Source organism: Boleophthalmus pectinirostris, unplaced genomic scaffold, assembly GCF_026225935.1.
Source record: "Boleophthalmus pectinirostris isolate CB_2022bp ecotype Guang Dong unplaced genomic scaffold, ASM2622593v1 HiC_scaffold_8, whole genome shotgun sequence".
NCBI classification, from domain to species: domain Eukaryota; kingdom Metazoa; phylum Chordata; class Actinopteri; order Gobiiformes; family Gobiidae; genus Boleophthalmus; species Boleophthalmus pectinirostris.
In genome coordinates, this window is record NW_026571515.1 from 15,005,847 (window position 1) to 15,033,270 (window position 27,424).

At 39.5% G+C, this 27,424-nt stretch overlaps 2 protein-coding genes across 2 annotated transcripts in view; both read left to right on the forward strand.

Annotated features, from left to right (window-relative positions):
- The window catches only part of LOC110174724 (uncharacterized), a 62,232-nt gene extending 51,713 nt beyond the window's left edge, over positions 1-10,519 (forward strand). The window contains exons 21-26 of the mRNA XM_055165891.1: positions 7-184; positions 5,211-5,327; positions 6,986-7,270; positions 8,454-8,674; positions 9,246-9,299; positions 10,122-10,519. Of these exons, the coding sequence (XP_055021866.1) occupies positions 7-184; positions 5,211-5,327; positions 6,986-7,270; positions 8,454-8,674; positions 9,246-9,284 (840 nt within the window). The 3' untranslated portion in view covers positions 9,285-9,299; positions 10,122-10,519. The remainder of the gene's footprint in view (positions 1-6; positions 185-5,210; positions 5,328-6,985; positions 7,271-8,453; positions 8,675-9,245; positions 9,300-10,121) is intronic.
- Positions 10,520-14,208: 3,689 nt separating this feature from the next.
- The window catches only part of LOC110174723 (protein-glutamine gamma-glutamyltransferase 2-like), a 38,533-nt gene continuing 25,317 nt past the window's right edge, over positions 14,209-27,424 (forward strand). The window contains exons 1-5 of the mRNA XM_055166276.1: positions 14,209-14,329; positions 18,274-18,459; positions 22,927-23,175; positions 24,538-24,656; positions 26,063-26,191. Of these exons, the coding sequence (XP_055022251.1) occupies positions 14,320-14,329; positions 18,274-18,459; positions 22,927-23,175; positions 24,538-24,656; positions 26,063-26,191 (693 nt within the window). The 5' untranslated portion in view covers positions 14,209-14,319. The remainder of the gene's footprint in view (positions 14,330-18,273; positions 18,460-22,926; positions 23,176-24,537; positions 24,657-26,062; positions 26,192-27,424) is intronic.

The window sequence follows — 27,424 nt, forward strand, 5'->3', positions numbered from 1 at the left end:
TTCCAGACCAGTGACATCGGTATGACCCATAACTCGTCCCTGAGCGGCCTGTGCTTTGAGATCTGGTTCCGTCGGAGGAAGTCTGAGGACACGTACACGCTGAGAGCCGCCAGTGTGGAGGTGAAGAGAGCCTGGACCATGGACCTGGAGAGGATCCTGTGGAACCAGGCCAACCACAGCAGAGGTACAGCGTAATGATAATGAACTGTGGACTGTATAAAGAAGTGGACAAAAGGAGTGTGAGGAATCCATGTAGCATTCGTTCATTTGTTTTTCAAAATAAAACCAAAACTCACTTTCTTCATTATTTGTCTCCAAAACCAAAATGAAAAAACGGATAACGACCGTTTCCCATTTTCGTGACTTAAACTGTGATGCCGGACTTTTGCGCCACTTACGGACTGAACCAGGACTAAAACAGGACAGAACCAGGACTAAAACATGACTAAACCAGGACTAAAACAAGACTGAACCAGGACTGAACCAGGACTAAACCAGGACTGAACCAGGACTGAACCAGGACTAAACCAGGACTAAACCAGGACTGAACCAGGACTAAGCCAGGACCAAAACAGGACTGAACCAGGACTGAACCGAGACTAAGCCAGGACTAAAACAGGACTGAACCAGGACTAAACCAGGACTAAAGCAGGACTGAACCAGGACTAAGCCAGGACTAAGCCAGGACTAAAGCAGGACTGAACCAGGACTGAACCAGGACTAAAACAGGACTAAAGCAGGACTGACCCAGGACTAAACCAGGACTAAAGCAGGACTGAACCAGGACTGAACCAGGACTAAGCCAGGACCAAACCAGGACTGAACCAGGACTGAACCAGGACTAAGCCAGGACTAAACCAGGACTGAACCAGGACTGAACCAGGACTAAGCCAGGACCAAAACAGGACTGAACCAGGACTGAACCAGGACTGAACCAGGACTAAAACGGGACTGAACCAGGACTGAACCAGGACTGAACCAGGACTAAAGCAGGACTGAACTAGGACTGAACCAGGACTGAACCAGGACTAAAACAGGACTAAACCAGGACTAAAGCAGGACTGAACCAGGACTAAGCCAGGACTAAGCCAGGACTAAAGCAGGACTGAACCAGGACTGAACCAGGACTAAAACAGGACTAAAGCAGGACTGAACCAGGACTAAACCAGGACTAAAGCAGGACTGAACCAGGACTGAACCAGGACTAAGCCAGGACCAAACCAGGACTGAACCAGGACTGAACCAGGACTAAGCCAGGACTAAACCAGGACTGAACCAGGACTAAGCCAGGACCAAAACAGGACTGAACCAGGACTGAACCAGGACTGAACCAGGACTAAAACGGGACTGAACCAGGACTGAACCAGGACTGAACCAGGACTAAAGCAGGACTGAACTAGGACTGAACCAGGACTGAACCAGGACTAAAACAGGACTAAACCAGGACTAAAGCAGGACTGAACCAGGACTAAACCAGGACTAAAGCAGGACTGAACCAGGACTAAGCCAGGACTGAACCAGGACTGAACCAGGACTGAACCAGGACTGAACCAGGACTGAACCAGGACTAAAACAGGACTAAACCAGGACTAAAGCAGGACTGAACCAGGACTAAACCAGGACTAAACCAGGACTAAAGCAGGACTGAACTAGGACTGAACCAGGACTGAACCAGGACTAAAACAGGACTAAACCAGGACTAAAGCAGGACTGAACCAGGACTAAACCAGGACTAAAGCAGGACTGAACCAGGACTGAACCAGGACTAAGCCAGGACTGAACCAGGACTGAACCAGGACTGAACCAGGACTGAACCAGGACTAAAACAGGACTAAACCAGGACTAAAGCAGGACTGAACCAGGACTAAACCAGGACTAAACCAGGACTAAAGCAGGACTGAACCAGGACTGAAACAGGACTGAAACAGGACTGAACCAGGACTGAACCAGGACTAAACCAGGTCCGGGACCAGACCAGAACCATCCCAGGACTGAGACCGGAACCAGACCAGGACTGAAATCGGGACCAGACCAGGACTGAGACCAGGACATAAACTGGGACTAGGACCAGGACTGAGTCCGGGACCAGACCGGAACCAGGACCAGGATTGAGACCGGGATCAGACCATGACTCAGACCAGGCCTTAGACCAGGACTGAGACCGGGACCAGATCGGGACTGAGGCCGGAACCAGACCTGACTGAAAATGGTTTAGACCTGGTTTAGTCCTGTTTTAATCCTGGTTCAGTCCTGGTTTAGTTCTGTTTTAGTCCTGTTTTAGTACTGGTTTAGTCCTGGTTCCGTCCGGCCTCGCATTTTAAGTTACGGAAACGGGAAACGGCCGTTATCCGTTTTTTCCATTATTCACTTAAACACAAAAATGAAAACTGAAAAAACGAATCGTTGTCTGTTTTTTCATTTGGATTTTGGAGACACATAATGAAGAAAATTTTTGTTTTTTTCATTTCCTTATTTTTGATTTTATATTTAAAGATGACTGAACGAATGACACGAGACAATGAGAAAACTTGTATATGTTTTCTGTTTGTAGTTTAAAGCAATGGTTCACTCAATACCGTTTTGAAACCAAGAAGAGGACAGGATACTTACCCTTCCTTTCAGTTTTAACTTGTTGGACACGACAGATAAATACATGAAAGGGCACAAACATGTACGGTACTAAAGTTAAAATATATCCAAGGCCAGTGTGCAGGTTGAAAGGTGATTTAAAAGCGGTTTGCCCTCTTTGTGTTCTTTGTGTTGGCACGACATGTTACACGGCTCACATGACGAGGCGCACTCTGGTTTGGGTCACACGGTGAAGGGTGAAGAGCACTGCCACAAACTGACCACAAGAGGCGCTGTGGAGTCACATTCCCCTGTGGTCCAGTGTCACCAGACGAACAGGTGACACAGACGAACAGACACAAAATGAAGAAGAAGAAACAGAAACTTACTTTAGATCTGCTCTGTGGTTTTAATTGGAAATACAAAAAAAAGCACAAAAAATCCCCAAAACTGCCGAACAAATACAGTATGACTAAAACCTGTAAGAATCGTTATCATCATTATCGTTTCACTTGTGATTTTAATTCAGATTCAAGACCAGCTACAAATTTTGTCAGTGAATTTTTGATCAGGTCAAAGAGATGTAACACCCAAATGTCAATTATGTGCATTTCACTGCATAATAATAATAATAATAATAATAATAATAATAATAATAATAATAATAATAATAATTCTTTATAAAGCACTTTTAAAAGCAAAGTTTACAAAGTGCTGTACAAAAACCTATGAATAGCAAAGAGAAAGAACACAAAAACAGACAATGATGCATACAATTTAAACAGTTTTAGTACTTTATTTTTTCATCTTATTGTTATTGTTATTATTATGAATGGAAACTGTTTGTTTGTGAAATGTGCTATAGAAATAAAGTGGATTGGATTCAATAATTCTATTTGTTATAAAAGAAATAGAATAAAAATAAATAAGGAATAAAATCAAGCCAACCGATAAAAATGAGTTTTAAGAAGTGATTTAAAAGATGATACTGATTAGGGGTGGGTGATATCTCGATATTTGAATTATATAGGGAGATATTTTTAAGCACAATTTTGACATATCGTATATATCGATATAATGCTTGTATTTAATTCTGATTTCACAGCTATGATTGTTTGCCCTCTCTGTGTGCGCTCTCGCCTCCCTGATTCTGCTGCTTTTCTCATTCACTCCTCACTACCGCCGTGAATGCTGAAAGTTGGTGCCTGGTGGTGAGCTTCTCGCACCACGAACCTTTTCCACCATTTACAGACAAAACCATCAACAGCACATCCTCATATTCCACTGAGTCGTGTCCTTTAGTCCGAAAGAAGCTGAACCGCATCAGCACAAGGATCGAACTGTTTATACAAATGAGTCATGTGCTTTTAAGTTTTGTTTCTGTAAAACATAAACAGGTGCACAAAACTGCATTAAACACATTATAATCTCAAACGTGCTGATGTGGCTCTACAGTCGTTATGCTTTAAATCAGGCATGTCCAAACTACGGCCTGTGGGCCAAATGTGGCCCTCGGACAAATGTTTCTTGGCCCTCGGGCTTCCAGGTGACTTGGCCCAAATTACCTTGCATCAATTAAAAATGAACTTTTTACTGCAGGTTTTTTGAAAATCTACCTTGATAAAGCTAATATTGAATATTTAGTGTGTGGTTTTAAGGATCTTTGAAATATGTGCATGTTTAACACATTAGAATGAGCCATCAGTCTTTATTCATTCTATTATTCTCTGTATTGAACACCAGTCTACGGCCCTCGATCTGCCCTCTGCTTGGTCTGTGTTTAGATATGTGGCCCTTGATGAAAAACGTTTGGACACCCCTGCTTTAAATGTTGTAAAATTTAGTAATGTAAAGTTTATTGATGCAGAAGATTTTAATGAATAATCTGCTGCAGTGTAACTTGTACAATAGTGTTTGGAAAAGTTCGGAGTGATCTGAGCTGGATTCTGGATTGTGGGAAACCTCAGAGCTCCTGACGCTGGTGAGGAACATGCGTCTGTTAAAATAAGGAGTTAATGCAATGATGAGCTTGAGTTGAGTTGTTTTATTTATGAATGAAAAGAAGACAATATGTATTATTTATTTTATTTTACAGTTAAATTATTATTTGTGTAATTAGGGATTTTTTGTAATCTTAAATGTGGCAGAAGCACTTTGTCCCTACATGAACTGCCTACCTCTTGCACTTCAATAAAAAGGACCTTGTGGAATTTGGCAGATTTGTTTTTGCAGTAGTTTTTTGGGGGGTATTTTTCCCATACAGATATTGAGATATATGTCGTGTATCGAGATATAGCAAACTATATTGAGTTTTTTTTTTTTCTCAGGCAGGTCATTCCAAAGCCGAGACCGGAGTCTGGACTTTGAAAAGCTACAGAGGAAATGTAACTTGGTACAAGACCTAAACAAGCTTTAAAAGTGATCAGTAAAATCTTAAAATCGATTCTAAATCACACAGGCAGCCAGAGAAACGAAGATAAAACAGGGGTCATGTGTTGGTGTTTGTAGACGGTATTTTCTGTATACTAGTGTTTATTGTGTGAATTCTAATGTTATTGTTCTCTAAAAGTTTATCATTTCTTTACTGGGATCTTAAATGTGAATAGTAACGTCATGATTGTGTTGTGATTCTCGTGTTTCAGAGATGCGTTTACAGGAGAGAGTTTTCATGGGAATCGGACACAAACCGTTTCTGGACATTCAGCCGAGCGACGCTGCTATCTGTGACCGGGCGGTGAACTGCAGCCTGCCCGGAAGAAGTAAGGCTCCTCTACTCCTCTACACAGACACTATCACTCAGGGACTAATACACTTTAAAGTCATCATTTGGTGGTTCACTTTAAATCTCAAAATCAATGGAGTGCACAGTACAGTATTTGTAACTATAAAGGTTAAAGAAAAAGTATTGGCTTTAATTCTCTTTTAAACATGCTTTTGGTCACTATTTCTCAGGTTGCTGTTTTTGAAATACCACAATTTTCTCCACAAACCAAAAAATCTCCCGTCTTATTCTACATAAAAACTGCAAACCCTATAGCAGGAGTCTCCAATGAGTAACTCTCCACCCCCATCCAAGTGACTCACGAATGGATTTTGAAATTATACCACTGTGCTGAATAATAAAATTTTGTTAATTACATGCCTATGACCATTGTAAATGTATAATTTTAAAACCCAACTTTGTGCACTGATAAATGGACGGTGGTTTATGTTTTATCCGCATCTACCTAAAGGCTCACCTTCTTTCTTATAATTGTCTCAGTTTCTTACGGCCTCTTAAATGAGTAGCTCGATGGCATTTTTGTTTAATAAAGGCAGCTCACCGGAGGAAAAAGGCTGGAGACCCCTGCCCTGTAGTTTACATCTGTACAAACCTGTTCTGAAATGTGATTCTTATATTAGTTTGTTTGCAGTTCATATTTCAGTCTTTTTTTTTTTTTGGTTTAAAATGGGAACAGAATCATATTTTTTAGGATGCACTCACATTAACCTAATCAAACCATGCAGACGCACAGATAGCCTAGACCTAGAAAGCTTTGGTCCGATAGTCCAGTGTGAGCCTGTGATGCCTGGGCATGTTTGGGACTTTCTTGTATGAGTACACGCACCACTTTACTATACGAGCCCTGTTGTGTGCTGATGTTCCTCATATGAGGGAAACAGTGAATAAACTCTTCTAAAAAAAACACACACACAGTGAATCCATGCTTATGTTCAATAAGGATTATGACAGAGACAGAAGTTTTTCAGCCTCCCTCCTCCTGCTGTCCTCACTCCTCCTGCTGTTATTATATCCACAAACTCACAGAGGAACACACATCACAAAAGGACTCATATGTGTCTCACTGTTTAATACATATTTCATGCCACTGGACTTATTTTCTTCATTAAATCAATAGCCACGCTGAGCAGCATGTAAAGAAACAGAGTGATGATGCTGTCAGGCCGGAGCAAAGGTCGTCCCAGTGTGAGTGCACCCTGAAACATTATTAAAACATGAATTGTTTCGGCTGCTCACTAACGCTCTTCCTCAGAGTCACGTGATGTTACTGTGATGTGTTCGCTCAGCTGGTTAATACAGGTTTTAGAGCTGTTTTCCTACCAATGGAGGCAGGACGACAGCGCCACCTGCAGGACTGCACTCTGAGGAAGAGTGCTAGTGAGCAATCGAAACTGTCAGGTATGAAAACAAACTCTTGGTCTGTAAAAAGAACCTAATAAGATAAAATATCAGAAGACCAAATGAATCTCATTGGACTACAACTCCAGGTATGTTTTTGACAAGGGAAAACAGAATAACATGAGTCAGTTTTGCATAATATGTGTTCTTTAAGTCAAGTATCTGCTCTCTGAGGTTAATACTAACTTGTGCAGCTGCTCCTCTAACCTCTGCGCCTCTGTTGCTGTGTGTGGTCAGTCCCTGTGGCCTGTTGTTCACACAGGGGCCTAGTTCCTCGCCCAAACTCCATCGGCTCCGGAAGCACCGCCTCCACCACCCTCAGCCAGTCCTCGTCCTCGTCCGGCCGCGGGTCCCTCCCCCCCGCCGGTTACCACGGAAACGCCTGTCCCGGTGCGGAGCCTGGGGTCGGCGGGCTCGGCTGCTCCTCTCCCGAAGCTGCGGCGGAGAACGAGCTCAACAACCTCCACCTGCACCAGCACCTCCTGCACCGCTGTGAGAGCTGGAGACCCCCACTGCCCCTCTGTGAGTCTGTGAAATACAGAAGAAACACTAGAAGAAATACTGTCACTGTGTTTATTTATTTACCTGAAAATGCTTTTCACACATAAAGAGTTGACTGTGTATTAGCAGTATATGCCCCATTGCAAGAAGGTCACAAGTTTAAATGAGTTTTTACCAATACTGAATCCAGAGAAACTTTTTTGGACCTATATATAGAGACTATTGGTGTATCGGTACAAAAATCATGGTTGGGTACGTACCACAGTTTTGAAATCACGGTTCGGTTCATTTTTGGTACAGTACGGGAACAAAATGCAAAACCATTTGTGTGTTTATTAAACCAACAATTTGTTTAACATTATACAAACGGGAAAATAAAATAAATGCAAAGTGCTGCTTGGTAAAACTAATAAGTTAAATAAAATGTTCTCAAATAAGCAACAAATGTTTGAAATATTACAATTAATAAATTCCTTGTAAACAGTAAACAAATCTTTTTAAAAAGTAAAGAGCAGCACTAACACTATGAAGGATGAAGTTTTACTCAGTCGTGATGTTTTTGGCCAGAAAAAACAAATTGTCCACACTGTCTGCAGTAAGAGCAGATCTGCTGCAGTTACAACGTCCCCAGTGGTTGAAAATATCCTTTCAGTAGGGACAGAGTTTTGCGAGGATTCACGTGGTTTGGAGGGACGTAGTCAAGGCGGCCGCTATAACTATAAAGCGCTGCGGGAAACACTGTCCCAATCACGGACAAGTTTCCTCATGAATATTAAAGAGCCAAGCCTCTGTGCACATGTAGTGTTGTCACTCGTGCGCAAATTATATGAACTGACCACAAACTCACAGACTTGTTTTTCTGAAAACTGGATAAGAGAGTGTCTATATTTATTCTTTAGGCAGCTGGTTGACCCAAACTAAAATAAATGCACTAAAATCCTAAGTTCTTCTCTCAAACTGAAAATACTCACATGTGGTGATACAAGAAGTGCTCCACTATGTTTTCAAACTCATTTTCTATAGAATCATTTGGATGATTTCAACTCTGGAATTTCTAATCTCTACTGAATGAAAGGTAAAAAGTAACTTGGTGTGTTTTTGAGGAGGTAACAAAATTATAACATAGTTTAAAGCTCACAAGAGTAAATTTTGTATAATATTGGACTTTTACTGTTTGTTTGTTTGTTTGTTTATTTTTTTCCAGTGGACAGCACAGACTCTTCGGGGGACTGTGCTCCTGTCTTCCGCTCTGACGTGAGCTGTCTGTCTGCGTTGGGGGCAGAGGTGGTGGACTCTCCCTCCTCCCTCCTCTCCCGCCGGGGCTCTCTCTGCAGGACCCCCAGCCTCAGGACCCCCAGCTCCCCTGCCCTGTCCCGGAGAGGACCAGCACCAGTGCACAAGTCCCAGAGTCTGCCCACTGTCCAGGTAATACAGCTACATGGGCTATGCTTATATTTTTTTACCTATTACCAGCATCTCCAAACTATGGCCCAGGGGCCAAATGGGCCCTCAGACAAACTGTTTTGTTGCTATTACCTTAAGCCTTACTTTAACCTTAGTTTCAGTTTTAAGTTTTTGAGAATCTGCCCTGATAAAAGCAATATATAAAATATTTACAGCATCCTTTTGAGGATCTGAGCCTCCAGAGTTTTATTCAAGCTTAGAGTCTCAAAAGCACACACTAAATATTTACTATTGCCTTTATCGAGGTCAATTTTCAAAAAAACTATAAGATAAGAAATGGTATTTATCCCACGAGGGGGAATTCAAAAGTTGTAACAGCAAAACACAACAACAGCAAAGCTTGTGTGTGTAGAATCCCTGTTGAGAAATTTAACTTGTCCACTGGACAAATGCTTTTTGATCTAATTAAACATTTGTCCAGTTGACAAATTGAATTTCTCCTTTGTCAACAGCAAAAGATTAAAAAATACTAAACCTTTAAGCATTTTAAATACAAGGCCATGGACTAAACTCACTCTGACTTGTTTTTCAGGGAGACAAATCTGGCGTGGGAAAATCCACTGAGGTGTGAGGATGGTGACCTGAGGTGAGGTCATATGATGAGCGTCTGTGTTTATAACAATAAAAACATCACAGGTCACAGATCATAAACAACTGACTCATGTGAGATTTAACCATGTTAGAATGTTGCTGACTCATCAAAAACAGCACTGAAACTGTGTTTTGTTTCATTCACACATGTTTGAGTAAAACTTTATTATCAGTCTGTCGACATCTCTAAAGCTCAAAATGCTCTGATCCACCTTGTGATGTCATGAAGTAGTAGTTTTCAAGTTAAGGCCCTTTGGTCGACTCTGACCTGCCCCTTTAAACTCATTTGGAATTAAAAATAAACATATTTTTTAATTTTACCTCATGCATGGGTGTTTTTAATGACATTTTTTATAAGACAACCTCACTTTTTCATTACTTAATCATAACATAAACTCTTTCCAGTCTGAGCAGCTCGTCAAAACAAAAATATTTACTGTTTTTTTATACAGAAATACAGTTAATATTATGCAGAATTGAGTGAAAGATTTCTGTTCGGCCCTCCACAATATTTTCTGTTTCTCATGTGGCCCTATTGAAAAAATAATTGCCCACCCCTGCTCTAGTGAATGTGTGTGGAGTTTAAAAACACAGTGGAGCACTTCCTGTATTACCACATGACATCACAAGGTGGAACAGTGTTTTTTTTTTTTTGTTTGAGTGAAGAAAAACTCAGCCTAAATGTGCAGGTGTGTTTGTGCGTTAAACATGTGTGAATGAAACAAAACACAACTCCAGTTCCGTTAGTGATCAGGAAAAAAACTTTACAAAACTGTGATTTCAATTTAACTCATGACATTTTTTATGATTTTTACAGAACTGTTTTGGTCCAGAACCGGGCAGGATTTGTGAAGCTGGACTTTTTTTAATTTACTGTGTGCCAGTGACACACTTTTGAAGACGATGCTGCACAGTTATTCAAGTTTTTTTTGTTTATTTTGTGTTTTAATTTCTCTCTTTTCTTTTATCACTCTCAAGTCATACTTTCAGTTTTTATCTACACACAAAATCACTGGCTTATTTTATTTTATTTTATTTTTTTTTTTTTACAGAATCCACAATTTTTTCTATAAACTCATGCAGAAATGTCAGTCCTTTGCTACGACATCAATATACTTCAAATATAAATCATATACAATCATATATTTTGGATAAATATATGTGATTTATTGTTTTATTTGATTCTTTATGCTGTGTTTTTGTCTCTTCTGCAGGTTCAGCTCTAAATTGCGCATGTGTTTTTGTCCAGTTTGGGATCATTTTATTATGAATTTTGTGTCAAATTATAATTGTGTTTTATTTCTGCTGCTCCAGTGCTGTTGTTAAATTGTTTTCAAAAGGGTGAGACCACTCTGTAAACTCTCACGTTACTGAAATCATGAGAATATTTACAGGAGACGTTTTATTTAAAAATTTTTTTTTTCAAGCAGAATAATCACGCTGAATCTTATTTTCAGAGCAAACAGAAACCACAGGGAGAACATGCAAAGTTTTAAAAAATTGTATTCATAAATTTTAGTTCAAGTTTAATTAGATGCTCTGAGGAGTAGAGTTCTGATCTGGTCAGGTCTAAATCAGGTCTAGACCAGGACTACAGCAGGTCTAAACCAGTTCTAAACCAGGTCTAAACCAGGACTACATCAGGTCTAAACCAGTTCTAGAGAAGGACTTAATCAGTTATAAATCAGGTCTAAACCAGGTCTAAACCAGGTCTAAACCAGGACTACATCAGGTCTGAAGCAGGTCTAAAGCAGGTCTAAACCAGGACTACATCAGGTCTGAACCAGGTCTAAACCAGGACTCAACCAGGTCTAAACCAGGTCTAAACCGGGATTCAACCAAGTCTAGACCAGGTCTAGACCAGGACTCCATCAGGTCTAAACCATTTATAGACTGGGACTTAATCAAGTCTAAACCAGGTCTAAACCAGGACTCCATCAGGTCTAAACCAGGACACAGTTAGATCTAAACCAGGACTCAGTCAAGTCTAAACCAGGTCTAGACCGGAACTTAAACAGGTCTAAACCAGAACTACATCAGGTCCAAACCATGTCTAGACCAGGACTCAATCAAGTCTAAACCAGGACTCAAATCAGGTCTGAACCAGGACTCCATCAGGTCTAAACCAGTTCTAGAGAAGGATTTAATCATTTATAAATCAGGACTAAACCAGGTCTAAACCAGGCCTTAAATCAGGTCTGAACCATGATTCAACCAGGACTAAACTAGGTCTTGACCAGGTCTAGAACAGAACTCCATCAGGTCTATACCAGGACCCCATCAGGTCTAAACCTCCTCCTTTTCTACCAAATCTTTCTGTATCAGTCTGAGTCTAGTCGTGTTCCTCTCAGTTCTTATTGTAAAGAGGAAGCAGGACGTGTTTCTGAGTGAAATCTAAAAACAGACGAGTGATGCAACAGTCAGACAGACCACACGGGGGCGCGCTGATCCACAAGTCAGCGGATTTATTTCTTTTAGTTAAGTTGATTTGTTGAATATTGTGATTTAAAATGCCCAAATTACAACATAATAATCTACAGGGTCATAGATCATAATTATACATCAAACACAAGCACAATCGTTTTTAAATCTCAACTGAACAGGTTTTTTTGCCCTTCCTCTGACTAGAGTGTTAAAAATGTATTGTTTATGAAGTGTCTTGCTCAGGGACACACCACCAGGATACACGCAGGCACAGTTTGAATCAGCTGTGGTCTGGTTGATGGTCCATATTTTGTGTTTTCTTAATATTTTTGTCAATGATTTTGTAACAGTGCGATTAGAATAATGCGGAAGCCCTGAGCGGCAAAAGAAAAAAAACATTCACATAATTTTTTTTTTTTTTTGCACCAACAACTCTAAAAAAATTAAAGAATTATTTAAAAAAACAAAACAAAAGAACTTTGAAAATAGAGCCCAAATGACGTGCCTGGTTTTTTTTGTGTGTTGTTGTTTTTGTTTTTTTGCACCAACAACAACAACAAAAAAAGACAAAAAGACTTTGAAAATAGAGCCCAAATGATGTGCCTCCCCCCCCACCAACAACTTAAAAAAATTATTATAGAAAAAAAATAAATTTAAAAAAATGTTAAAAAAAAAAAAAGACTAAAAAATAGAGCCCAAATGACACACCTCGTTTTTGTATTTTTTTTTCTCTTTTGCCGCTCAGGGTTTCCATAGAATCATGTAAAACCATAAATATTTTTGACTAATATCATTAATTATCAGAAATAGTTCAAATGAACTAAAGGGAAATTACTTATTTTTATCACAATATAACTTCTAAAGATGATTATTATTTGTGAATTTCAATTTGAAGATTTATTGTCATTTATTTTGTTTTTATTTGTTTGTTTATTTCATATTTTTTTGTTGTCACAGTTCCTTTTTCTCTCAGATGTAAAACTCTTCTTCTCTGTAGCACTGCTGGTTCAAACTTGACAATACTTTTACAATACTTTTACAATATTTTAACACTATTTTTACATAACTTTTACAATATTTTTATCTGTAATCCACATTTTCTTACTCCCCTGCAGACTGAAAGTGCCTTTGTTTTCACCTGACGTACATATGATTTATTTGTTGTGAAAATACAGTAATATATTTTAACTTAAATACATAATTTATGGAAAAAAAACAAATGTGTTGAGTTTTTATTTTAATGTGGAAAGAAACGGTTAGAATTGAAAGTGTCTTATCAGGTATTTCACTGACTTAAAGGTGGTACTTTTGTATTTTTAGGTTTGAAATAGAGGTTTATATTGTGGAATATTCTAGACAAAGCAATGACGTTTCCATGGAGACGAGCAGGTGGTGGATCCTCTGCTAGAATGTTACGCAGTGCACCTTTAAACTTCTATTTTTGTGTAAATAAAGTCAGTCAAGTCTAAATCAGGACTTCATCAGGTCTGAACCAGGTCTAAACCAAGTCTAGACCAGTACTCAATTGGCTCTAAACCAGGACTCAACCAGGTCTAAAGCAGGACTCCATCAGGTCTGAACCAGGACTCCATTACCTGTCCACCCAAAACCAAACAATTTGACAAAACTTTGGGGACTGTCTGGTCAGACAAGGAACCCCACCAGAACTAAACCAGGACTAAACCAAGACTAAACCAGGACTAAACCAGGAATAACCAGGACTAAACCAGGTTTCAACCAGGTCTGAACCAGGACTAAACCAGGACTAAATCAGGACTATACCAGGTCTAAACCAGGTCTGAACCAGGTCTGAACCAGGACTAAACTAGGTCTAAATCAGTCCAGGTCAAAAACAGGACTCAACCTGATCTAAACCAGGACTAAACCAGGACTCCATCAGGTCTGAACCAGGTCTTAACCAGCTCTAAACCAGTACTCAATCTGGTCTAAACCAGGACTCAACCAGGTCTAAGACAGAACTCAACCTGATCTAGACCAGGTTTAAACCAGGTCTAAACCAGGACTTCATCAAGTCTAAACCATGACTCCATCAGGTCTAAACCAGGCCTAGACCAGGTCTAAATCAGTGCTCAACCAGGTCTCAATCAGGTCTAAGACAGGACTCGACCAGATCTAAACCAGGTCTAGACCAGGACTCAATCAGGTCTAAACCAGAATTAATCACTAAATCTAAACCAGGACTAAGTTTACCTGGTCACACAAAACCAACCACTTTGACAAAACCTTGGGGACTGTCTGGTCAGGCAAGGACTAAACTAGAACCTAACCAGGTCTAAACCAGGACTCAGTCAGACCTAAACCAGGACTCAGTCAGCTCCTTCTTTCCTCAAATCTCTCTGTATCAGTGTGAGTCTAGACGTGTTCCTCTCAGTTCTGACAGTAAAGAGGAAGCAGGACGTGTCTCTGAGTAAAATCTAAAAACAGACTGAATCTAAAAACGATGCAACAGCGGGACGGACCACACGGGGGCGCTGTGATCAGGGTTCACACACTTTAAATATCTGGGCTCAAACTGCGCCCCGCGTCTTTAACTCACCTCGTCCTTCACGGAGACACGACGCTGCTGCACCATGAGGCCCGGTGAGACACTTTTATGCACTTTTAAAAATTGTCCACATGGTTTTTATTAAGTTTTTTTAAGATTTGAAGCGATGAAGTTGTTATTGGAGACGTGGAAACTGAACTATTTATAACTGGCGTGAAAGTGTGAAAAGGATACGGGTATTTGATATCGTTGAGGTCAAAATAGTGACAGACCAATCACATTTAGTGTTGACACGAATGCCAGCGCTAATTTATTTATTCATAAATTATATTAAGATGAAATAATTACGGTTTATAATTAACACTGTCAAAATATATCTTAATAAAATATTTATTTTACTATTGACAGTTTGAAGTACAGTTATAACCTGTAAAATATACTTACTTTACTAATAAGTAAATCATATTATATTCAAATGTGGGTAATTTTGTGTAGATACCGTAAAGCAGATGTGTCAAACTCAGGCCCGGGGGCCAGATTTGGCCGTGATATAATTATATTTGGCCCGCGAGATCACATCAAATCTGTATTAGAGCTGCCCGCCGACAACAGAGACAATATTTATTTAAAATTTTGTTATTATTTTATATTTTGCTTGTTCTGGATTCAATGTTTAAGCAAAACTGTTATGAAACATTTATTTTAATAAGAAAAGGTTTAACATTACAGATCTCCAAAGAAGAGAAAACATGCAGATGTGACAGATAAAAAATTGAAATTTTTCAATAAATATTTAGTTTGGCCCACGACTTAGTCCCAGTTTTTAATTTTGGCCTCTGTGAATTTGAGTTTGACACCCTGCTGTAGAGTGTACAAAGATTACATTACATTAAAATTTAAATAGAAATAAATTAATTAATTAATTAATTAATTAAAAAGGCATGTAAAATCCCACAAAATGTGTTATATGGCAAAAAAAAAAAAGTTATCAGTTGAAACCTATATTAAGTCAACACGTTGATTATATTTATTAGTATATTATTATTATTAGTGTATCTCAGTAAATAACTGCGAGCGGTCGAAGTCATTTGCGGACAGGAGTTCTCAGGTTTGAGTTTCTGTAGAGGTGTTTCTGTTTCTCTCAGCTGTTTGTGTGACTGTCATAAATTTAGATTTTACTGTGTGTCTGTGAACGTGTCTCTCTGCGCCCACATTTTACAAACATTAAAGGCGTTGTACGGGCTGTAGGTCGTGGATTAGGCCGATAGAAAAAGAACTGAGCAACAAAACACGAACACACAGCATGAATCTAAGGCTGGGCAACCGATCGAATGAATTACATGAATTTGTGTTTTTTAATAATGAAGATTTGGAAAAAATTACAAGGGTTAAGGTGCAATTACAATTTTATATATATAATATATATATATATATATATATATATATATATACAAATGTAGCTGAACACATGTTGTGGGAAAAATGATGTATCTCTTGATGATAAATAATGAATCAGTTTGCAAAGCCCAGTGAGTTTTAAGGTTTATTCTTGTTACAGCAATCTACATTTCTGTCACAAGCAGTTTACAGCTTAAATCATAAAATATGATAAGAATGAAAATGTAAAGAGTGTTCCAGAAAAACAACTTTTTTATTTTTTGGCCATATCGCCCAGCCCTACAGCAAAGGTGAACAGGGGCAAATCTGTTTAAGGAGCTATTACTTTTACTACTTTTACGACTACTAGGACCTAATACTCCTACACTTACTACTGATATTTACAGCCATTGAAACCACTGCTACTTAGGGCTGTGCAAAAATATTGAAATACTTATATATCATATCATTTAATGTGATGATACAGTATTGATATATCATGGGCTGCTGTATTGAAATATCGCCAAGAGTATTTTTTTTTTGTACATTTTACTTAATTGTTCTGTTACAGTGGTACAGTTTTGTTGTTTGTTAAGCGGAAGAAAACTTATTTATGCGACACATTTGACATTTTCACTATTTTGGTGATTAAAATGTTTGTGTTTCATATGAACTTTGCAGAAAAAGTGGTTTAACAAAGACTTTTATTATCACAGCCATGATAGTTTTTATTGAACTGTATCGAATCGATTTTAAATGTTGTATTGAATCAAAAGTGAGATACACACACTCACACTCACACTCACACAAGAGGACAGGGACACAGTGGGACAGGAGGGAGGTGGATTCTGGGACCAAACCTCACATGTGTGTCTCATGCACAGGGCTGGACTCTTCTGCTCTAGACAATGTTCCTGGAAAGTGTCTCGTTTAGGACGTTTAGTCGTATAGATCAGTGTTTCATGTCGCATGTAAGTCTGCAATATACAGTTCTGACACATGAGAGAGCGAGCGAGTCAGCGGATCTAATCTGCCCTGAACGAGTGTTTCTGCAGCTAAAGTTGAGAAATGCTTGTTTGGATGTCCAGAAAGAAGAGTGATAAATCAGCAAAGGTCAGTGCAGGTCAGGACACTTATGGATCCTTTTATTGTTGGTTCAGTTACTGAGTAATACTAATAGTTCAGAGAGACACGATCACTCATGAAGCTTTGCAACTTTTAAAATATCAGACTCCAGAAAAAAAGTTTGGGAAACAGTATTTTAGAGTATAAAAAGTATTTCAAACTGATGGCAAAAGGAGAAATTCCATTTGTCAACTGGACAAAAGTTTATTTGGTCAAATACGTTTCGCAGCTCATCCAAATTCGACCAAATAAAGTTTTGTCCAGTTGATGAATTGAACTGGATTTTTCACACATTTCAAACTGATCTTGAAATACTGTGAGTACCACGACTGCTACGGCATTTACTCACCTACTCTTACTCTTACTTATTAGAAGTTTTGTTGTACTTTTAACACTGTCATAAAGTTCTTCCCAAATACTTACTTAAAGGTGCAGTACGCTCCATGTATCTGCTCTGTCAATGTCACTGCTATAACGTCGGCTATAAATAGGCTATATTTTTCATACTTTGCATTGATGTGGTCGCTCTCGTACAAACAATTGAACATAGCGTTTTAGACATTGCACGTGGTTAAATAAAGGTTAAATCAAAATAACGTAATACTTCTACTATATGAAACTACTACAGAATACTGCATTTGTCACAAATCCGTGTATCATTCATTCATTTGTAAGAAAATGAAGAATGGAAAAAACAGATAACGACCGTTTTCCTGTTTCCATGACTTCTGTGACTGCGATGCTGGACTGAACCAGGACTGATGCAGGTCCAGGACCAGACTGGAACCAGACCGAGATCAGACCGAGACCAGACCGGGACCAGACCGAGACTGAGACCAGACCGGGACCAGAGCGGGACCAGACTGAGACCAGACCGGGACCAGAGCGGGACCAGACCGAGACTGAGACCAGACCGAGACCAGACCAGGACCAGAGCGGGACTGAGACCGAGACCAGGCCGGAACCAGAGCGGGACTGAGACCGGGACCAGACCGAGACTGAGACCAGACCAAGACCAGACCGGGACCAGACTGAGACCAGACTGAGACCAGACCGAGACCAGACCGGGACCAGAGCAGGACTGAGACCGAGGCCAGGCCGGGATCAGGCCGGGACCAGAAGGACCAGACCAGGATCAGACTGGAGGCTCAGAGCCCATGGCAGGGCCAGAGCTCGAAGCTGAGGCTCTGAGTCAAAGCTCGAAGTCCGCTCTGGTCTCGGTCCGGTCCCGCTCTGGTCCTGCTCTGGTCCTGGCCTGGTCCCGGACGTGGATCAGTCCTGGTTCAGTCAGGCATCACAGTCACGGAAGTCACGTAAATGTGAAACGGCCGTTCATTTAAACACAAAATCGAAAAATGAAAAAATGAATTCTTATCTGTTTTTTCATTTTGGTTTTGGAGACAAATAATGAAGAAAATAGTTGTTTTTTCATTTTTTTATTTTTAGTTTTATATTGAAAAACGAATGAAGGAATGACACACGGATTGTCACATTATTGTACAAATTCTGATGTTGTATTTTCACATTCTTGTTCCAGTTTTGGAGATTGAACGCTATGAGCTGAACATAACCAGCAACAAAGTGAACCACCACACGGAGCAGTTCCCGGAGGAGCGCCTGGTCGTCAGGAGAGGACAGCCCTTCTGTTTGACCCTGTATCTGAAGCCGAGCGGGGCAAAGTTTAAACCCGGACACAGCACTTTCATCATCACTGTCCAGACTGGTATGTAAAATCACCATGAAATCAACGTATTTTTTGATCAAAATTGACTCTTATGAGCTTTAAGTCGTGTTATAATGTTGTTAACGTATCGAAAACAGATCTGGACTTGCATTTTATTTTACATTTGTTTGTTTATTTCATTCATAAAGTATAAAAAGACATTAACAAGGACATTAAAAGTAGCAGAGATACGAGTAATCTTACGTTATCTGCCCTCTTTTCACTTTTCCAGACACTACATTAACACTAATATTTACTTTAAAACATTTCATCAATTCATATTTCACTCACACATGTTTGAGTAATCCTTTATTATTAGTCTGTCTATGTCTCCAAAGCTCAAAATTCTCAGTTCCACCTTGTGATGTATCTGTAGTTTCAAGTTAACAGCTCCTTTTACCTTTACCTTGACTAAAAGAGCAGGTAAAATAATGGGTGTGGCCCCAAGCTCACTTCAGCAAATTTTTGAGGAGACTGTTAGGAAGGTGATCAATGGCCCAACCCATGTTCTTCACAGTCAGTTTGAGTTGATGCCATCAGGCAGAAGGTTTAGGGTCCCAAACTGTAAACTGAACAATTCAACATTCTTTTGTGCCACTAGCTGTTAAACTGCTAAACTCAGATAATGCAGTTAAAAAATAATTATAAAAGGCTTAGGGAATGTGCAATCAAAACTGCACATAAGCTTAGGGAATGTGCAATAATTAATAGAATGCAAGAATGCAAGGTCTTGCCTGTTAAGTATAATTTAAAGGTCCTGTTGGTGCATCACTCATGGTAAGACTTGGTCTCGTATTTATTTTTGTTCTATGGTGTTTGTTTATGTGGTGCTTTGTGTTGTGTTGTCCTGTTTTTTGGTAAAGCGTGTTACCCCCTGTCCCAAGACAAATTTCTCCCATGGAAGACAATAAAGGATTATCTTACAGTATCTTATCTTTAGTTCAGTAGAGATTTGCGAGAAGAACTCAGCCTTAATCTGCAGGGTTTGTGTGTTAAATGTATGAATGAACCAAAATCCAACTCCAGGTCTGTTTGTGATGAGGAAACAACATTATAACAGATTGTAAAATAGCAAATCCTAGCATCCTAACGCTGCCGGTTTCACTTCGTGGAAACTGTTTGATGAATCAGGCTAATTTATGGCAGCTCTATGGTCAAAAACACTTTCCATGACCCTCTCCTCCTACTGGTTAACCTGAGTGAGTGACAGGTGGATATAACTAATCACAGTGAAGCGTAAACTTTGAGAAACCGCACAGAGCTTTAGTTACCTCTCAAAAAGGGTGACCGGACGTCTCTATTTACCCAGGACAGTCCAGGTTTTGAGCCCTGTGTCCCCTGTCCCAGCGAATTTATGCAAATACAGTAAAGCTGCTTAAAAATTACCAAAACAAAAAGAAAATGTGACTATAGGCGAGTTTCAGCTGACGTCATTGTTATTAAAAGCCCGCGTTGCATGCTGGGAAATGTTTTGGTCGGAGGCAAGAAACACGGTAGCGGTCAAACACAGTGTGTTATCTTGCGTATTTATCCCCGATAATGGTAAATTCCTGCTGCATTATCGGATGCACAAATAGAAGCACGGAAGAAGGAAAATGTTTTTTTCGTATTCCGAGTGAAAAGAACCGCTAACGGTGAATTAAATATCTTTCAAACATTCGCAGAACAAACGTAGAAGATCCTAGCAAACCGTGGACTCCAACAAGTTCAACAACACATCGAGACTCTTGGAGGCTTTCATCTTTTCTGCTGTGAATGGCTCAGGAGTTTCCACCAAGTCATTGTGGATATCGCCAAAGTGAAAATTTAGCCAGGTAGTTGGTGATTCTGACCAGAAATTTGGTTTGGTCCACCTTTTGTATGGGTTGAAAAGGGTGATTTGGCTCCATCGATGCTTATGACCAATTTCTGGTCGAATCGTCTTCAGTCCTCTGCCGTTAGAGTGGATAAATAACCGGGATCAATACCCTTTACGTGCTTTCTTGTTCCGTCCGTCATGTTGAATTAGTGTTTTTTGCCGCGGACCAAAATAACTTCCAGCATGCAACACGCGCTTTTGTCAACAATGAAACTCACCTATACTGACTCGAATGTTCGTCATGAATGGTTTCTGCATAATAATTTCCCTTAATTATACACTTGTTTCACAGTTTTATTATTACCAACCACCAAAAAAAAAAAAATCTTCCAGTTTTTTATTTTGAAATTCTGGTCACCCTAATCTTCAAGACTTTACGAAAAGTACTAAGAAAACCTGAAATGGTGATCTGGCTCTATGAAAATGGCGCTATGATTTTTTTTGGCATGTCGCCTAAACCTACATATGTTGTAGTCATCTTCTGATACTGAGCCTGTAATAGTCCAAAGTCATAAAATGTGAAACTAGAGGCTCAGGGAGTAGCATGAGATGAGTTTTAAGTTTACATACAGTCGCTCTGAACGGGCACGATGTTATATAATGAGATTAATGAGATAAACGTGGGCGCCATGGTCCTGGTCCTGGGTCCTGATAATGAAGGATCCTGTACCTTTGAGTCTGTACTTCCTGGAGTGTTTGTAGAGTCAGTTGCACCGTTGAACTGAAATCAGCTTTATGCAAATGTGGAGTGATATCGCCACAGTGTTAGACACACAGTGAACACTTTTGACACACACATTGGGTAAGTATGCATGCTCGAGTATCACGGTTATGATCGGGTTTTTTGAGTATCCTGGTTTTGTGAGAGTCCAGTATCCTGATTTCAGTCTCCTGGAAATGCCAGTATCCCGGTGATGAGAAACCAGGGTTTTTCACTTTGTGGAAACCGTCTGACCTTGCAGCATTAGGCTTTGTTCACTCGACTGTAGGTGTTTTTTTATTTTTTTTATTTAACCAATCGCTGCTGTTTGGCCGTGATGTATGTGATGCTCAAAATCCCCTTGATAAAAATTCACCAAACATTGTCTTTATTCCAGCTTTAAATCCTCGATCTCGGGAATCGTTGACAACACAGAATGTATGGCTCAGTAGTCCGACAGAAGCTGAACTGCATCAGGGAACAATAGCGAGCAGTTTTTTTGAGCACTTAGTTTTTGCAAATGAGCCATGTGGTTTTAAGTTTTGTTTCTGTAAAACGTAAACAAATATGCTCAAAGCTGTGTGGATATGGAAGACTTGCGGACACAGAAATTATGTGTCTGGACACAGATTGTTTCCAATACAGTGATTCGTTTCAGTGTAAACGTAGCGTTAGAAAAGCTCTGAGGACCAAAACTACAGCAGGAAATGTCCACAACAGCTTCAGGAGCTCCAAACTTATCTGTCCGTCAAACTTCATTTAGCTAATGGGAATGCACCCAAGGATGCACCCACCCACCTGTCACGTTTGTGCCAAAACTGCAGCCAGAAAAGACAGATTTTCATTTATTTGATATTTTGATTTTAAAAACATTCTTTGAACTATATGACTCAAAATTGATCCCATTTGAGTGCAGTGTCAGGTGGGTCATGGAGCTTTCTGATTGGCTGGCAGGTGCGTTGAGGAGCTCTTGGGGGCATTGATATAAGCATTTACTGAACATTGCCATACAAACTGGTGTCTTACAGTATTCAAAGCGACTATTCTTTTGTAGTAATAAACAATAAACAAGAAATGAAAGAGATTTTTTTTTTTTCACATGGTGCCCCATGAAGTTAAAGTTCAAAGTGAATTGTTCACGCTTATAACATTTGTAAAGATTTTCAAGGACGGGCAGATCAGAGTTGACTAGGGGTGTAACAATATCCAAGTATCGTTACAGTATGAACCTTGCGGTACGATATTTATTGCGATATTGTGGGAAAGTTCACGATATGGAGGGGAGGCTCATGATTAGGGATGTAACAATATCCAAATCTTTCTGTCCGATGTTTTCACGATACACGTCTCACGATACAATATTTATTGCGATATTTTGTGGAGGCAAAACAGCTAAAACTGTTAATATGCAACTTTTTCCTCTTAAAATGCCTTGACAAGACTTAATCCAAAGAACTAAGACTTAAAATTAAAGACTTAAAAGTTATTTCTTCTTGTAGTCTGCACTGAAATGGAGCAAAGGATCATGGTCTATGTAGTTCCCTCTGTCTTTTTTTTAACTATTACTGCACCATAACTCTTTAATTTAAGCAAAGAGACTTGTAATTCAATATATTGTGATGGTCCATGATATTATTGTGAGAACTTTGATGATACAATATCACGATATTTCGGTTATTGTTACATCCCTGCAGTTGACAGTTTTTCAGAGTGGACTTCCCTCTTTAAAGCTTTATCTTTCTCTCTTTGGCTGTTATGTTTTGGAAACACACAGTCATAGAACCAACCAGTTATAAAAGTTCATCAGGATCTTTGAGTTCCTTATGAATTGTCTTAGTTTCCACAAAAACAAGAACACTAGTTATTTTACACAAACCAGAATGATCGTGTGTGTACGTGTGTGTTCCAGGCCCACTGCCCAGGAAAGAGTCAGACACAGAGGTGAGCTTCAGCCTGTCCCAGACCTCTGTGGACGGGTCGGGGGACAGCTCCTGGGCCGCCTCTGCCGTCCTTGGTCCCTCTGGAGGAGACAGCGTCCTCCTGACCGTGCGCCCGTCCGCCGAAGCTCCCGTCGGGGTCTACTCCCTCAGACTGGACCAGGACGGAACCAAGACCGACCTGGGAGACTTCATCCTCCTCTTCAACCCGTGGTGCCCGCGTGAGTCACAGTGTCCGGTTTTTCAGAGAGTTTTATGTTTGTGTCAGATGTGGAAACATCTTTAAAGAGAAGGACAATAACAACTTTATGTCTAGAATCCTTCAGTCGTCCAGGAAGAATCCAAGGCAAAGGAGAAAATCGTCAACTGGATAAACGTTTTCCACCTAAATAAACGTTTGTCCAGTTGACAAATTGGAGTTCTCCTTTGCTATGCCGACTTTAAAGCCATTAAATAAGAACTGAACATAATCAAACAACATTTTTTTCAATTATACAAAACAAAATAAAACAAAACAAAACACAAACACAGAGGAGAAGAATGCCGTTACAATCGTTCAATGAATAATCAATCGAGATGTGTTTGCAGTATTAATTTTCAGATAAAGCCCGATCTAATAGGTTTCACATACTCAGTCCATTTTGTCCATGTTTCATAAAATGAGTCCCTTTGGTTGTGAAGAGTGAAAAACAGCTTTTACATCACATAAATTTCATTGATTATTTCTATCCTCCCACCCTCAGCTCAATCAAACAACATTTATATAAGACTGGTTTGTTTGAGTTCCGTTCTAGTCCTAGTTTAGTCCTGGTCTAGTTCAGGTTTAGTCAGATTAGTCCAGTTTTTTATGAGCAGGTTTACACTTTGTTGAAATCAGCCCTAAACCATTTGTTTTCACAACCATCGACCACAAGATGGAGCACGTGTCAGAAATCAAATAAAATCTAATGAACAAAATTTTGTTCAAATCTCAATCAAAATCACTACATTTGAAGCCTTATGAGACCTCAAAATCTGAGTGAAATACTTTATTTTTTAAGTACATTTTAAAACAGGTACTTTAATACAGGGTGTCCCAAAATACTTGGCATAATTTTAAAAGCAATTATCTTGAAAACTACCAAGTCTAGCTTGATGAAATTGAACAGTTTTGGTGCTGAACATCATAAGTTTATTTTGGGACTTTGTTTGCCAGTTGGTGAAGTTTTTCCAAAGGCTGAAAGCTGTGTAGTCTTTGGTGAGTGTGTGCAGCAGATTCCAAAATGCAAAATGCACTCTTTGGGAGTGAACAGCTCAACCTGAAAACAGAACAAAAATTAAACATTAAATATAAAATCTTGATCTGTATCTGTACATTTTGTGAAAATTTTAGTTTATTTCAACAAGAACTGCCAAAATTTTGAGCTACAAAAATTATTTTATATATATATACATATATATTTTATATATATATATATATATATATATATATATATATATATTTTTTTTTGTTATTGATTAGATCTGACTAGATCTAGATTTCCTGTTCAGAGTTGACCATATTAGGTCATGATTTCTTCTTTGTTGTGTACTTTACTTTACAGGAGATGCCGTGTACATGAATAATAAGTCCAAGAGGACTGAGTACGTCCTGTCCCAGCACGGCCTCATCTACAGGGGGACTCCCAAACGAATCATGCCCCTTCCCTGGAACTACGGACAGGTCAGGAGTCACCCGTCAGCACCCGTCAGCACCTGTCAGCACCCGTCAGCACTCACTTTGAGATCTGAATGAAAATATAAATAAATAAGTGAGCAAGGAGAAGTAATTCATAGTTACTAGTAGAAGTAGTACTGTAGTCACAATCAAAAGGTGGTACAGAACATTTGGAGCTTTGGAGATAAATACTAATAATAAAGTGTTACTCAGACGTGTGAATGAAACAAAACACAACTCCAGCTCTGTTTCTGATGAGATAACAATGTTTCAACACAGCTTAAAGGGCCCATCTCATTCAAAATAACTCTTTTCACATTGTATCTTCTGCACATGAACAAGCACAGTTTGGGTTTTGGAACATCCATTACACAATAGTTCTGAAATCTTACTGATTTCTTGGAGGCGTCACAGACCAGGAACTATGAAAGGCCGACTACTACTCATCCCCCCGCCCGTCCTGAGAAAGCACAGGCTCCGCCCTCCAAACGTGACGTAGGCTCTGAGTGAGCCGCCCTTCCTCCGCCCATCTCAGGGAGGGAGGGGGAGACAGGCGTGCACCCTGATAGCGGTAGGAATAAACTTTTATTCATCATGGAGATACAGCGTGTTCAGCCGCATGTGTTGGACGGGGTGAAGGCGGGGCGGAGGCAGTGGAGCGGGTGAAATGCGTCATAGGTGTATCTGCCGTGTCATCGTAGCAGCTTTAGTTTGTTGTCATTGTTGTTGTTGTTTTTTTTTTGTTAAAAAAAAACACGCTGAATCGATCTAAAAACCACTTCGGCGACAAATACGTAGTAATTGTACTAGTTGTAGTAGTCGTAGTAGTTGTAGTAGTCGTAGTAGTCTTAGTAGTTGGAGTAGTCGTAGTAGTCGTAGAAGTTCTAGTAGTCGTAGTAGTAGTAGTCATAGTAGGTAGGAGTGGTAGGAGTAGTCGTACTAGTTGTCGTAGTCGTAGTAGTAGTCGTCGTAGTCGTAGTAGTTGTAGTAGTTGTAGTAGTCGCAGTAGTAGTAGTAGTAGTCATAGTAGTAGTAGTAGTCATAGTATTAGTAGGAGTCGTAGTAGTAGTTGTAGTCGTAGCCGTAGTAGGAGTCGTACTAGTAGTAGTAGTTGTAGTCGTAGTCGTAGTAGTAGTCGTAGTAGTAGTCGTAGTAGTAGTAGTAATAGTAGTAGTAGTTTGAGAGAAGAACTCAGTCTAGATGTTCAGGGTTTGTGTGTTAAACTTGTGTGAATCAAAACAAAACTTCACGTTTGTTTTTGATGATTATTCATATTTATAACATTGATCAGAAAGGAGCTGTTTAAAAACTATGAATGAGGCGATAATCTGAAAGTGAAATGAATGCTTACAAATCCTTCAAGTACTTCAAGATCCTTCAAGTACTGATCTTGTTTTCTTGTGCGGTTGCAGTTTGAAGAGGGAATCCTGGACATCTGCCTGAAGATTCTGGACGACAATCCAAAGTTTGTGTCTGACGCTGACCAAGACTGTTCTGCGAGGAGGAGCCCGGTCTACGTGACCCGGGTCCTGAGCGCTATGGTACGACTTTCATCAACAGACACAAACTAATGCTGTTTAAGGAAGAAGAGTCAGGGCAACAAATCACTGAAATCACAGCCCAGTCCTTTTACCCATTATAGTAGAGTGACTTAAAGAAGCTTTCACTACAAATTTATCTGATCTGGCCAAGATTTTAAAACTTTTATCAGGTTATTCATCTTGTTTTCAGATTTATTTTCTACTTACTCGTTCTGAGCGTTTAATTCTAGTCTAGAGGTCGATTATTTTAGGATAAATTTTTAAATTATTTTGCTGCACAGACAGACTACTACAGACTACTTTTAAATAATTTTTCTGATAGATTTAAGTGCTTATATCTTAAGTTTTGGCCAAGCTTTATTGCAGTTTTATCTGAAATATTTCACAGTTTTAAGTATTTAAACATTTTTTTTATCATCATGCAAACCAAACCAGACCAGGTTATAGGTCAGATCTGTGGAGAGGTGACCCTGCTTACAGTGAGAATTTTGTTTTTCTAGGTATTTTTGAGCTATAAAACCACCTGTATTGAATAAATGTAAAGTACAGCTGTTTAATGCCATACTGTGGAACATTCCAGGCAGAGCAATGACGTATCCAGAGAAGGCAAGGCAAGTTTATTTGTACAGCATAATTCATACACAAAGTAATTCAAAGTGCTTTACAGAATAAGAAAACATTAAAATCACCATAAAACAAATCAAAATATAAATAATAATATAAAATTAAAGATTAAAATTAAAAAAGAGAGAGAGAGATTAAGTACATAAATTAGAGAGAAGACTGTGGAATGAAAACCTTTCAGTCATATGTACAGTCAAATAAAACCGTTTTGAGCCTGGATTTAAACAGAGTCAAAGTCAAGTCTGTCTCACATGTTCAGACTGTTCCAGGTTTTAGCTTCATGAATCTGAAACTGACTCCCTGTGTTTAGCCCTGACTCTGGGCACCAGCAGGAGGCCTGTCCCTGAGGTGCTCAGAGTGCGAGATGGTTCATATGACACTAACATGTCACAGATGGACTTTGGTGCTCAGCCATGGAGAGACTTGTACAAGCAGAGGCGCTTTAAAGTCTCTGAGCCACAGGAGCCAGTGCAGAGACCTGAGCACAGGACTTATGTGCTTGTACTTCCTAGTTCGAGTCAGGACCCGAGCTGCAGCGTTCTGGATGTACATAGAAACAAGCAGGTAGTGGGCATTCAGATCAGAGAGAGACATTTTAGAATTTAAACC